The 14,706-nt window shown below is 42.9% G+C and overlaps 1 protein-coding gene across 3 annotated transcripts in view; it reads left to right on the top strand.

Annotated features, from left to right (window-relative positions):
* LOC109260430 (zinc finger protein 671) overlaps positions 1-14,706 on the top strand; it is a 226,377-nt gene that overhangs the window by 117,221 nt on the left and 94,450 nt on the right. Inside the window, exon 1 of one of the 3 annotated variants that reach the window (XM_053906189.1) lies at positions 14,272-14,619. The exons of 1 other annotated variant lie outside the window; for it this stretch is intronic. In XM_053906189.1, the coding sequence (XP_053762164.1) occupies positions 14,587-14,619 (33 nt within the window). In that variant the 5' untranslated portion in view covers positions 14,272-14,586. Of the gene's footprint in view, positions 1-14,271; positions 14,620-14,706 lie in introns of those variants that run through there. One more of the 3 variants, XM_053906190.1, reaches the window with a different exon arrangement.

The raw sequence follows: 14,706 nt of genomic DNA, 5'->3' as shown, positions 1-14,706 counted from the left end.
AGAACCCAATGAGAAAGTTTGGGGTCAAAACGGGGGCAGCTGAGTTCCTCTTTCAGTAGTAAAAAAACAGGATGTATGGGAAATCTACCTTGAGCCCTCCAGCCAACCTAGTAATTGTGAAAATTTAACAAACACCTTTAGCCCACATGATTGATTAAGCTTTTTCTGTGTATCCAAAGATCCGGCATTGTCTCATGGAAAGAACTTAGCACTTCTGCATGTCACAAAACAAACCTGACCCCTAGCATTAAGTCATCAGACCCCCTTCACAACCTTCCAGCACTGTGAAAACATCTATAGCTGCGACTATTGAGTCTGCATGCAGTCAAGAAACTTATGGACCACTGTACTCCCTTTACCGGTTAACGTCTCTAAACTCCATTAAAAACCCCTGGGCTACACACAGACCTTGGATTTGGCCTTTGTACAACAGCCCCACCTTCCTCAGGTGATCACCCTCTTGAATAAAGCTCATATTCCTTTCCATGGAACACTTGTCTCTTGCATATTGGCTTTTGGAGCAATGGGCAGCTGAACTTTGTCTTTGGTAATGTACGAACAGGAATTAACAGACACATAGACACATTATGGGGTTTTGGAGTGATGGGGGTCCAGAGGTGATGGCCAAGAAATAATTCTTGAGATGACTTTGATGCAAAAATTGATTTTATTATAGCATGGGGACAGGACCCAGGGGCAGAAAGAGCCGTACTGGGATTGTGAAGAGAGTTAACTGGTTATATACAGGGACCTGGGGGAGATAAAGTCCTGAGGATGTTTCTGATAGGATCTTCATCTGCTAAAGAAAACTCAGATTGCTGGACGCCCAGCCATTGTCAAGCTAAGGTGGTTTTTCCCTTCAGCACATTAACATTAAGAGGATAGGGAGTTCCTGGAGAAATGTTATGATCTGTGTTTGACTCAAGTATTTGACAATGGACTGTTGGTTAAAGGAAATTTAATTTTATCTGCCATTTCCTTCTTGCCATTGTTCCCCACATCACTATGGAGGGAAGGGTGAATTTGGAGCTAGAGATTTCTGGAGATTAGGCTATTGAGAAGGTTGCCTTTTTCTTGTAATTTACTAAGATATTTGTAAACTGATGGAGACTCATATCTTGCATGACTGCGATATCTATCACTTAACCATTTGTTTTTCCCTTTCCTTTGTTCTTGGACAGCCAGGAGTGCTTGAGGAATGTCACACATAACCCACTGGGGGGAGGGGGAGGTTTGCTGTTAGCCTGTACTTTGCCCTCAGCTTGCCCCACCCTCCCTCATCATATCCCCTGAACAGTTTTGATCCTGAAGTCATTAAGGTTGTTAAAAGTGGAAGGTCTCATCTTCTGTAGCTTCTTCCTGCTGAGTAGGGGTGTAGAGATGTCCCTACCTATGGGTCAATATTGATCAGGTGGGAAATGTATGGGGGAGTTGCAAATGGTGGAGGCAACTGGATCCAACGTGGACAACGGTATGAACCTCCTTGAGGAGAAAAGATCATCTGTTGTTTTGAAGTTATTGCAGGGGTGGACTCTGGGCACCAGGCAGAGATTGGAGAAAACCTAATTAGAATGACAAGAGATTAGCCCAAATAAAAGTCCTTTGGTAGTTGACAAAAATCCTCTAGTCCAGGAGGTTAACCAATCACTAAAGGAAAGAGAGGGATTGTTTAAAGCACCAGTTTGAGTATTCATGTCAGTTAGAAATCCAGAAATATTTTTGTGGTAATCTGGAATGCACATACAGCATTGTTTGTGTGAGAGCACGAGTTCCACTTTAAGTCGCAGCTAAAACATTTAATCCCATTTTATTTTGTAGAACTGTTTTATGCATTTGGGCTATTTTAGCATTGAATAATATAATGTTATTTTAAGAGTCATTTAAGAACTTAACTGTGTGGGGCGCCTGGGTGGCTCAGTCGGTTAGGTGTCCGACTTCAGCTCAGGTCATGATCTTATACTCTGAGTTCAAGCCCCACGTCGGGCTCTGTGCTGACAGCTCGGAGCCTGCTTCAGATTCTGTGACTTCTTCTCTCTCTACCCCTCTGCCTCTCACTCTGTCTCTCTTTCAAAAATAAATAAACATCAAAAAAATTTTTATTTTATTTTTTTAATTTTTTTTTAACGTTTATTTATTTTTGAGACAGGGAGAGACACAGCATGAATGGGGGAGGGGCAGAGAGAGAAGGAGACACAGAATCGGAAGCAAGCTCCAGGCTCTGAGCCATCAGCCCAGAGCCCGACGCGGGGCTCGAACTCGCGGACCGCAAGATCATGACCTGAGCTGAAGTCGGACGCTTAACCGACTGAGCCACCCAGGCGCCCCTCAAAAAAAAAATTTAAATACCTTAACTGTGTAACAGGTGGTGTTTAGCCAACAGGTGCTTTCCTGTTTAGTAAGCAATCAGGTAATTTTAAAAAAGACATTTTTATAACAAAAATAAAGGTTAATGGATAGAGAAAATTACAAACCCAGTGCTGCCAGTGAGATTTTTAGATGTCAGGCTTGACGCATCCTCAGATGGAGTGGAAACAGGCAGCAGGAATCAGATTGGTCTTTCTGGTTTGTAACTCAAATGTCTGTGGTGATACTTTTGAATGGCCCATTGTAAGAAGGAATTGTTAGTATAAATTGGGGAAAGGATAGTGAAAAAGAAAGGTACAACCACCATAAGAGAAGTTTGAGGCTCACAGGAATGAGAAGGCACATTAGTTTGCTCATTGATTAAAGGGGGTACAGGTTTTATTTGAGATATAGGAGCCTATGAAGAGTGTCCCTCTAATTTACTGCAGTGGGAGTACTCAATATGACCCATAGGGGCCCTTCCATTCTGGAGTTAGATCTGCTGCTGTATTAGACTTTCAATCTTTTTAATAAACCAGGTCTTTGGGTTTAAATGGTATGGGTTTCTATTAGCTGTCAGATCAGGTTTAGGGAGGATATGGTTTGCATATTCACTGAGAGATTTATGAATTAACCCGGCCTCAAGTGAATAATTTAATGAAGTACTATAGTCCTTATCTATTGATAGGCTTACAGTGATAAAAGTCTTTGCATACAATTGTTGGGGGAATCCATCCCACTTTCCAGTTGTTTAAATAATCATATGCCCATGGGGTCTTATTATTACCCCCACAGAACAAGAAGCAAAAAATTGTCCACACCTATGCCATTGTGACAATTTTTCTGAAGTTTACCTCAAGTTGTCTAGTTTAGGCAAATAACATTTAAAGACAATGAAAACTAAAGTTTAACATCCATAAAGTTGCATTATTGAAACATAGTTTTTCTAAGAACCCTCATTTCCAGGCATAGCCAAATCAAGATTAATTCATTTGTAGACCAAGTCAAGTTTTAACAAACTTGGCCTAATTATTTACATAAGCTCAGCAAGAATAGCAATTTATCATGTAGATCTTTTAAAGTTTGCTTTGCTGGAAACTTTTGTAAGGAATCTCCAGATTGAACTTTTAGTAGGCTCTCAAGACCAGAAGCCAAGACAAGTACTTGCCATCAGACAGTCCTGCAATACCTGTAGAATTATGCAAATTCCTCCTCACAGGGTCCCCAAGATATCCTGAGGTTCCTGCACCTGCCAGGAAGTGACATTCTTTACTCACCTGGTAAGGCTGCTGGGAACTCTGTAAGCTAGGTATCAGGCTAACATTTCCAAGGGGATTTATGCCTCCATATTTCTTAAAGTGAACCTGTTATGCCCAGAATTCGTGATCCCCAAAGACAACCAGGGAGCCGAGTCCAATGCAAAAGCAAAGAGCCTTTATTCGAGCTAGCTCGAGTTCAATCCCCTACCTGCACTGACGCAGTGGTGAGATGCCAGAGAGAGAGTGCGAGTTTCAAAAGCATAAAGGTTTTATAGGGATCTAGGGGTGGTTGGTGGGGTAATGGTCGCGGCCTTAGCCGATTGGCTGGGGAAGGATCAGAGTCCTGTTGCGCAGGTCACCAGACGTGGTTTGAACGGGAAGCTTGAATGGGTGAAAGGGAAGTTACTCAAGGGGAGGAGGCGTGGTCTCAGGTTTGAGCAGGAATTTCTTTCTGCGGTTTTCCGGGAAAGAGGGCCATGTCGGGGACATAGTCACTCAAGATGGAGGACACAGAACAAGATGGAGGACACAGAACAAAATGGAGGATACAGAACAAGATGGAGGACACAGAACAAGATGGAGGACACAGAACAAAATGGAGTCAGCGGGCCTAGGTCTGCTCTTTCAAACCTTAGTTCCTTAGAGCTGTGTGGTCATATCTGAGTCTATGCATGTCTCTCAAATATGACATTCCAGTCAAAGCCTTGGTAAAATAACCAGTATTTCCAATGGCATCCTGTTACAAGGTGAACATATTCTTATTGAACTTATGCAAGTAAGTATGATTGCCATGGAGAAAGAACACTCACTGAGTTTGTGAATTTCAGAGGGTTTAGGTAGAGAGAAAAGTTCAATACTATAGTTTGTTGACAAGTGAATACTTTATCACATTCCTGTATATCATAGATATCTTAAGAGAAAGTTTCCTTAATCTGGGTGAGCAAATATCAGAGATCCAACAATATTTCCAACAAGAATCACAAAACTATAATCTTCCTCTCAGTTCATTTAGTCCCATGTTCCTAATTCTTGTTCAGTTTGAATGCAGCTTTTTCAATCTGGAAATTCTTACCCATTTTAGTTTTAGGATTTTTAAAGATGTCAAATACCTGTGTTTGTCCTAAAAGTCCTTTTTATGAATCTTCTTGAAGATGAAATATGTTTTGAGAATGAGAACAATTATAAATGACACAATCTCAGAAATGGACATTGCTAAAGATCTTATGAGAGTTCCTTATATGCAATTGACGGGGAAATTCAGTGATTTCTGTGACACATAACATTTTATGATCAGAATATCAGGTGATTACCTTATTACCGAAACATATTAAAATTTTAGGAATTGCATATGTATTTGAGCATTTATAGCATTTACTTATGCAGTACAACCTAAGGTTTACCATTATTTGGGAGAGCTTTTCCAAGTAACTTAACATACCAAATAAGTCTGAATGGTCAAAAGGACTTCATTTACAATTTAAATCCTGGGAAGTTTGTTAAAACCTTACAAAGTTATAAAACATATCCTAAATAGGATTACAGATCATTACGAATCTTATTTGTTTAACCAAGGTGGCAATAAGAGATTCCAAAGGCAAATATGTAGGGTTATATAGTTGTTAGCAAAACTTTGCTTGTTTAACATTGAGAAGTTTTAACTTTAAGTAATCAAAGACCTGATAAAGACAAAACATACAGCTTTGGTTTTCCTGGCGGACAAAAGAGAAAAAGCTATTGTTTACATTATTCTTAACAGCAGATCAACAGTCCAAGAAAACTTTGTCTTTTGAACCGAGAAAAGGCAGAATTTTAATCTAATACCAGTGTACTTTTAAAATCCATCCATTGCAAACTTAGTCCATTCTGACCCCATAAAATTCCTTTCCAAAGATTTCCCTTCACAGACCTACAACTTTCCTTCGCCTTCAGATTTTGTCCCAAGCCGTTTCTCTGCAAACAACCAATCTCATTTAGGACAAAATTACTTTCTTTTACCTTCAACAAAATTGTATTTCCATTTTACATACAGAGTTGCTTTTCTTATATCTGTTAGTCTTAACTACATTCTGCAGAATTTTAACTCAGAAACCTTAGTCTCCAGTGAAAACAGTAACCAACTGTAACCTGTTACACCAGAATTCTTTAGATGACAAATTTATAAACCAGTTAAGCACAAAGCATGTTTACCAACAGATCCAATAGCCTTAGTTTTTCTGCAGTAAGTCGAAGCACAAACCTAAGTTTAGTAATCAATGCCTTAGTATTTTATCTCATTAGATATCCAATGATTTCAATCACATTTAATGTGTGTGAGAGAAACTTTAAAGTTTCAGATTACCAAAGGCTTTGAAAGCTATCTTAACAATTACCCATGAAAACTTTGGGGCAGACAAAATTAACCAATATTTTAAGTCATACTTTGCTAACAAATTCCAACAGAGATAATATGAGTTTACTTGACCTTCAGCAAGCCTAGATAGATAAGTTCCATATTCAATGCTGATAACTATAAATACAGGTCTATCTTAATTAAACCAAAGAATTTAAATTAGTTTACCAAATATGTTTCACTTGGGTCCAGTTAAGACAAATTTTTCCCCATTGTCCATTTTTTAATGTGGAACACTGGTGGGAAAATCTGAAGTGGGCATTCCATGGGTGGGGGATGCTCTTCTCTGACTTTGAGGGTGGGAGGAGGAGTTGATGGTGCCTGAGGCACTGAGGATGGTATAGGAACCAGTTCTGCAGGCCTCACCCAAGATGGTGCAGAAAGAGGAAGAGGGGGAGGGGAAGGAAGAAGCGAGTTGCCAGCAGAAGGTAGACAAAGGGAATTCCCAGTCCTGAACCTTGTCACCTTGGACAGAGCAACAGATGCCATTTCTGTCTGTCTCTCTCTCTCCCTCTCTCTCCTCTGCCCTCCACCAACTATTGGAATTAGGCAGTCCATATCAGGCCAGAGAAGACAGAGAATTTCCCTGAAACAAATGGAGTTTCAGCAGCTGCTTGGGAATATTCCTTAAAGTCCCTGTCCCAAGGTAGACTAACCACAGTTAGTTTCAGTTATAGCCATTAACCTGGGAAATGATTGAGGGAGAGGCCTTCACATCTATTTCGAGGAGGAACAGAGAAAGTCAGTGACCCTTTCATTAGGGATGGCCTGTGTTTCCTCCAGCAACTGAGTTCTAGCAGGAGGAGGCCTGTTTAGACATCCAATTTGTCAAAGGGGAGTTTAGTAGCCAAACACATTTGGTAAAACACATTCTGCAAGAGGCCTTTTGGTCTGGGTCCTGATTTAGAGCCATGAAGACCTGGACCTAGGGTACCTCTGTCGATTTTCCCTATTGCCTGCAGAAGAGATCTGTTAGATTCTACTAAGGCCTTGCAGTGTTACAGGACATCAGTCCTTTCCTAAATCTTGCAATCCAAATTGTTTTCAATGAATTAAAAAGGCATCCCAAGGGAGAGTCCTTGGGGATGGAAGAGAAGCTCCCAGGCTCCTAGAGAGAGAAAAGTAGAGAAGGTCCATTACCACGAAGATCCCCCCTGACGCCCAGGTGGTGTTTCATGCACCGGATATGTCAGAGGTTCCTGGTGTCAAAACGAACTGAGACATCCCTCAAATGAAGTCACTATGATGACCAACTAGCCAAACAAGACCCCTGAAAAAGGGATGGTAGCATCCCCCCCGCTTCCCCATTGCACCCTGGCTACAAATGGGTGCCGGTATATGGACCAGGTTTGCCTTGCTGAGAAGGCCAAGAAACCACTGTTTGTTTGTTTGTTTTTTAATTTTTTAATGGTTATATTTTTGAGACAGAGAGAGACCGAGCATGAGCAGGGGAGGGGCAGAGAGAGAGAGAGAGAGAGAGGGAGACACAGAATCAGAAGCAGGCTCCAGGCTCTGACCTGTCAGCACAGATCCAACGCGGGGCTCAAACTATCAACCGCGAGATCATGACCTGAGCCGAAGTTGGACGCTCAACCAACTGAGCCACCCAGGCACCTCCAAGAAACCACTGTTTTTAACCCGTGGAAAATATTGGGAAAATGTTACATGGAGAAATTACTCAATTTTGTAATTTAAGTAGTAGTTAGTAGAGGCCATTGACCAAAAACAGTAAAGACAGAAATCCATCATGATCTAAGCGACATTCCAACACATATAGTTTTTACAGCCAACTTCCTAGGAAATGGTCCATGGTTGGGTTTTAATTCAATTGGGTACTGGCTTTGGCCGGGTCCCGGTGCAGGTCCCCCTGCCAGAAGTGGCTAGACCAGGGATGTGGAGGGGATCATGTTAGACCAATGAGGAGGAAACCTTATACTGGAGTCTTAAGATTGGCAGCCATCTTGGTGACTTGGGTGGCTGTCCTGTGCCCAAGACATACAACTTTTTATAAAGACAGGAATAAAGAGAGGGCGTCAAGTTTCTGGGTCTTATTACTATTCTGGCCAAGGTACTAACTTCTAGCCAAAAGTCAGGCTTTCTCCTCCATGTAGAGTAGCCACGGGCTAGAGGAGTGCAGCCTGAACAATTGACCAGAAAATGTTCCAATAAGACCATACTCCTTGAAAGGCCCTCGAAATGAGAGTAAAGGAAGAAAAGAGAAAGTACTCACCAAGTTTGCACCGAAGCTCAGAGTCCAGTTGAAAAGACTCATAGCCCCACACATTGAACGCCATATGATGAGGTTTTGGGGTGATGGTGGGGTTCGTGGGGTCCAGAGCTGACGGCCAAGAAAGAATTCTTGAAGACGTCTTTGGTGCAAAAATGTGATTTTATAAAGCATGGGGACAGGACCCATGGTCAGGAAGAGCTGCGCTGGGGTTGTGTAAATGACTGGTTATGTACTTTGCAGTTTTTTTGGGGGGGAGGTAAAATCAAAAGGGAAGTTTCCAAAGAGACTTTCATATGCTAAAGACTCACAGATTACTGGAGGCCTAGTTATTGTCAAGCTAAGATTGTTTTTCCCTCTAGCAAAGCATTAAGACAATAAGGAGTTCCTGGAGAAACATTTTATTCTGCAAGCCTCAAGTATTTGTCAATAGGCTGTAGGTTATAAGGAAATTTGCTTTTATACACCATTTCCTTTTTGCCTTTGTTCCCCACAATACTAAGATATTTGTAAACTGATGGAGACTCGATCAGTTTAACCATTTGCCTTCTTTCCTTTCCTTTGTCCCTGGGTAGGCAGGAGTGCCTGAGGAATGTCATACATATCCTACCTGGTGGGGGGGGCAAGGGGGGCTGCTAGGATAAGAAATTGAAACCTAAGAACACCCAATCGAAACACCCAAGCACAAACAGCTAACTAGGCTTTCCCAAATAAGGCAATTCCTTAAGCTATAGCGAATCATGTAACTTCTTTGCTTTGCTTTCCACCTTTTTTTTTTAACGTTTATTTATTTTTGAGACAGAGAGAGACAGAGCTTGAACGGGGGAGGGTCAGAGAGAGAGACACAGAATCCTAAACAGGCTCCAGTCTATGCAGTCAGCACAGAGCCCGACGCGGGGCTCGAACTCATGGACAGCGAGATCATGACCTGAGCCAAAGTCGGCCGCCCAACCAACTGAGCCACCCAGGTGCCCCTTTGCTTTCCACTTTTGTCTAAAAAAGCCTTTCCCCTGAGTTTGGTTTGATGCTGCCCAAATGTATTTGGTGTTTGCTCAAATATGGTCTTCAAAATTTTGATGGTCATTGTTATGCCCAGAATTCGTGATCCCCAAATACCGCCAGGGAGCCGAGTCCGATGTAAAAGCAAAAGAGGCTTTATTCGAGCTAGCTCGAGCTCAATCCCCTACCTGCACCGACGCAGCGGTGAGATACCAGGGAGAGAGAGTGAGTTTCAAAAGGACAAAGGTTTTATTGGGGCCTAGGGGCAGTTGGTGAGGTAATGGCTATGGCCTCAGCCGATTGGCTGGGGAAGGGTCCGAGTCCTGTTAGGCAGGTGAGGGGGGGTTACTCAAGGGGAGGAGGTGTGGTCAAGGTGAAGGACACAGAACAAGATGGAGTCGGCCGGCATAGGCCCGCCCTTTCAGTCATCAATTTGGTGAGGGAGCCAAAGGCAAGTAGAGGGTGAACCACAAGCCAGCAACCTGCCAACCAGCCAACCTCATTGGGATATATGTGACATTCCTCAGGCATTCCTGACTGTCATAAGCTAAGAGAAGGAGAGAACAAATGGCTAACTGACAGAGATGATAGTTATGCAGGATGCAAGTCTTCATCAGTTTACAAATGTCTTAGTCAATTACAAGAAAAAGGCAATCTTATCAATAGTCCAGCCTCCAGAAACCCATATACTCAGTTTCCTGGAGCCCCAACATCACCCTCCCTTTCATAGTGATGTGGGGAACAAAAACAAGGAAGGAAGGAAATGGCAAATAAAATTAAATTTCTTTATAACCTGCACCCATTGACAAAGACTTGAGACAGGCAGAGTAAAACATTCCTACAGGAACTCCCTACTGTCTTAATGTTAATGCCTTAGTGAGGAAAAAACAACCTTAGCTTGACAATAGCTAGGCCTCTCATAACTTATGCGTCTTCTTTAGAATATGAAAGTCCTTCTGGAAACCTCCCTTTTGCCTTTACCTCCCCCAGCTCCATAGTACATAACCAGTCACTCCTCACAACCCCAGTGCAGCTCTTTCTGCCCAAAGGCCCTGTCCCTATGCTTTCATAAAATCACCTTTTTGCAACAAAGAGGTCTCAAGAATTCTTTCTTGGCCATTCATTCTGGACCCTCACCACCACTCCAAAACCACCTCAACTTTATCTTTTAAAAGAACCAAAAAAAAAAAAAATAAATAAAACCCACATGACTCATCCTTGCTCAGTAGTGCTCTTATTAAAAAGAGCTTCCTTGCATAGGGTGCCCAGGTGGCTCAGTCCAGTGGGCATCTAGCTGTTGATTTCGGCTCAGGTCATGATCTCACGGTTCGTGGGTTTGAGACCCAAGTCTGTCAGTGCAGAGCCTGCTTGGGATTCTCTCTCCCTCTCTCTCTCTGCCCCTCCTCAACTCTCTCTCTCAAAATAAATAAACTTAAAAAAAGGGCTTCCTCACTACACAATGTAATATTACATCCAATCCCCTTTTCTCACAAAATCACCTCTCCTTTTTTTCATTGCGCCTGCCACATTCTAACGTACAATATAACAGTATTTCTGCTTTCATGTTTCCTGTGTTTTCCTTGAACATAAGAAAAGCCACATGAATATGGGACTGCTTGTCTTCTCTCTCCATTTCTCTCGTGAATCTACCAAAATTCCTGAAAAGGCAGTATGTGCACAATGCAAATTTGTTAAGACAGTGAATAAACATGACAATTTTTAAAGTTGATTTATTTTGAGAGACACAGAGCAAGCAGGGCAGAGATAGAGGGAGAAAGAGAATCCCAAGCAGCCTTTGCACTGTCAGTGCAGAATCCAACGTGGGGCTCAATCTCATGAACCCTCAGATCATGACCTGAGCTGAAATCAGAAGTCTGAAGCTTAACTGACTGACCCACCCAGGTGACCCTAAACATGACATTTCAAGTTCTTTCCCATGTAAACTATTCCAGGTACCCTAAATGTCCTCCTTAAGTCTCTCTTCAAAGTAGTGTGAAAATTAGTAAAGGAAATCTCCTTTAAAAATGGAGTCAGGGGGTGCCTGGGTGGCTCAGTCGGTTAAGCGGCCGACTTCGGCTCAGGTCATGATCTCACGGTCCGTGAGTTCGAGCCCCGCATCGGGCTCTGTGCTGACCGCTCAGAGCCTGGTGCCTGTTTCTGATTCTGTGTCTCCCTCTCTCTCTGCCCCTCCCCTGTTCATGCTCTGTCTCTCTCTGTCTCAAAAATAAATAAGCGTTAAAAAAAAATTTAAAAAAAAATGGAGTCAGGAGGCTGAAATGAGGGAGCTCTTAGGCTGGTAGGACATAATCTGCAGGAGGAAGGAATATAATTTATTTTATTTTATTTTTTAAATTTACATCCAAATTAGTTAACATATAGTTCAACAATGATTTCAGGAGTAGATTCCTTAGTGCCCCTTACCCATTTAGCCCACTCCCCCTCCAGTAACCCTCTGTTTGTTCTCCATATTTATGAGTGTCTTATGTTTTGTCCCCCTCCCTGTTTTTATATTATTTTTGATTCCCTTCCCTTATGTTCATCTGTTTTGTCTCTTAAAGTCCTCATATGAGTGAAGTCATATACTATTTGTCTTTCTCTGACTAATTTCACTTAGCATAAAACCCTCCAGTTCCCACGTAGTTGCAAATGGCAAGATTCCATTCCTTTCTGATTGCTGAGTAATACTCCATTGTATTTATATACCACATTTTCTTTATCCATTCATCCATCAATGGACATTTGGGCTCCTTCCATACTTTGGCTATTGTTGATAGTGCTGCTATAAACATTGAGGTGCATGTGTTCCTTCGAAACAGCATACCCGTGTCCCTTGGATAAATACCTAATAGTGCAATTCCTGATTTGTAGGGTAGTTCTATTTTTAGTTTTTTGAGGAACCTCCATACTGTTTTCCAGAGTGGCTGCACCAGCTTGCATTCCCAAGGAATATAATTTTTATATTGACAAAGGAGGATGCATTCTGGGTAGGAATTTAGTCTCCTGCCTTTAATAAAAAGAAGGATGGTCTTTCCTTGCCCCACCAAGGACACACTAATGAAGGCATGCAGCCACTGAATATCTGCCACAGCCTCACACTGTTGTTCCTCAGTGAACTTTCATTGAAATCAGCACTCCCCAATCTCCTCCTAAAACCTCATAAAAACTGACTTTACCTGTGTCTCTTGACACTTGCCTGTGGACACTTGCCAGTTAAAATTCCTCTGTTATTCCTAAATAAACTCAGTTTGCTAGTAAAATAACTGGCTGTTTATTTTTAAGCTGGAAAGTATTGCTCAATGTTTGCAGAAATGAAAATTTCACATTTTGCAGATAAAAGTCTCACAAAGACCAAGCACATTGGTCTGGCACAGCCACATGCTCTGTTTCATTGTATCCTTTCTCAGACTACTTAGAGCCTTCTTCTAATATTTATGTGAGTTCCAAGGCTCACTTGTTAGAGTGTCCAACTTCAGCTCAGGTCATGGTTTTGCGATCCCTGAGTTCCACCACCACATTGCACTCACTGCTGTCAGGACAGAGCCTGCTTTAGATCCCCTGACCACAGCCTCCCCCCCCCCCCCCCCCCCCCCCCCCCCGCACCCTGGTTCTCTATCCCTCACCTGGCTGTATTCTCAAAAATAAATAAACATTTAAAAAAGAAAAGTTCTGTGAATTCTACTGTTTTTTGGTCTTTACTGATATGTAGGAATATGGGATGAGGGTTTGCCCTTAGGTATTTCTGTTACTGTCTTTAAACTACTAGATAAACGTTATGAACTGCTTTTTGAAATGGGCATTTCACATCTGATTTTCTACGATAATTTCAGTTCCTACTGCCAGTACCTGCAGAAATGAGAATCATTTCCCAGCAAGGAGATGAGATCATTGGGTTGAGATTCTCCCTTTGCACACATGCTCCAAATGGAAATGGCAACACGAATTTGGTACCAAATATAGCATCAGTTAAGTTGCTCTCTGAGATTGATGTCAAACTCCTATAAGGAATTGGGTATATCTGAGAATATGGAGTAAGAAATATATGGATAAAGGTGTTCCTCAATAGATGTGACACAATCACTATACAGGCAAGTGAAGGTTTGTGTGGAACCAGAGGCTGACCTCCTCATTGTCCACCTAACTCAGGGTGGCTTGCCATTCATCTTCCTTTTTCCCTGTCACAGACATGTATGGAGTGTGACAAAGTAAACCACAGGCCCCAGATGGAGTCCCTTCTGCTAGGTCATGTCACCAAACCTGGGCATAATACCTAAACTCATTGTACTTTCAACCACCCCCAGAAATTTAGTTTCCACTGGCCACTGAGGAATTTTGTGGTCAGCACTAAAAAGGTAATCAGCTACATGGATGGGTCCTCTCCATCACCCAAAGGAAGATGAGGTATTTCTCTAATAAGACCCATTTGTCCTCCAATTAAGATGACCTCAACTGACATAATCCTTTTTTTCTGTTTATGATGTTTTTGTCCTACCTTTAAAAAGCTTTTCCTAAAAACAAAAAACAAAACAACACAAATCAACACCAAAAAAACTTTCCCTTTCTGTAGCCCTTTGGAGCTTCCACTACTTGCTAGATGTGATGCTGCCCAATTCACGAATCAACGAATAAAGGCAAAAGACCTTGAAAATGTACTGGGCTGAATTTTTGTTGTTTAAAGAAACTTTTCTATTGTTCCTAACCAATTACAAAACTTACTCTAACGCTTCAGGGTGCAAGTGTTTGAAGAGCAACATCTTTCCAGCTGTGTACACTCCTTTGATTTCTGAAGCGCTGGACATATTTGAATGATGTGTCCTTTACCTCAGGAAGAGGTCGTGGGAGCATATAAAATAATAATTTTCTCCTTTGGAAGCTGATTGAGCTTCATGGAGTGTGAAGTTAGGGCTCTTCTCTGTCTTTAACAATGTGCAAAGCAGTTCTCCGTGGGTAGGAGCAGCACTTTCCACTAACCCTCGGGGTGCGGCGTGTCCAAAGCTCCAGGGTGCAAAACATACTTCTGGTGGCAACTACTGCGCTGGGAGCTAAGGTACCCGGAAGGCACTGGACACAGAAGACAGAGCGAGGAGCCAACAAGGGAACAGGAAAGGGATTTCTAGGCGTGCGCAGCCGCTGGGGGCGGGACTTCCGGCCTCACCCCTCGGACGACTTCTGGCCTTTCCTCAGGTCGGCTCAACCTCTAAGGTTCCGGAGCGGACTTTCGGGGACCAGGTGACAAACTGACAAAGCGCGAGGGGAGGCGACGTCCCCACCGCATAGACTGGCGATAACGACTCGCTGACGCCACTCGGGCTGCTCCCCGCCGGGGCCGGAACTGGGACCGCGGGCTCGAGTGTCAGTTCTCCCACAGTCCGATGGCGGCGGCCGCGCCTAGGAACCCGGCTGAGGTAAACGCGCGGCCCCCGGGCCCACCCGCCCCGCCCCTGACCCTCCAGGCCCGAGCGCGGGGCGTCTGCTCGCGTCCCTGCGGCCCA

Source organism: Panthera pardus, unplaced genomic scaffold, assembly GCF_024362965.1.
Source record: "Panthera pardus isolate Hobbes unplaced genomic scaffold, ASM2436296v1 HiC_scaffold_18, whole genome shotgun sequence".
NCBI classification, from domain to species: Eukaryota; Metazoa; Chordata; class Mammalia; order Carnivora; family Felidae; genus Panthera; species Panthera pardus.
This window is presented reverse-complemented; position numbering and strand designations above follow the sequence as displayed.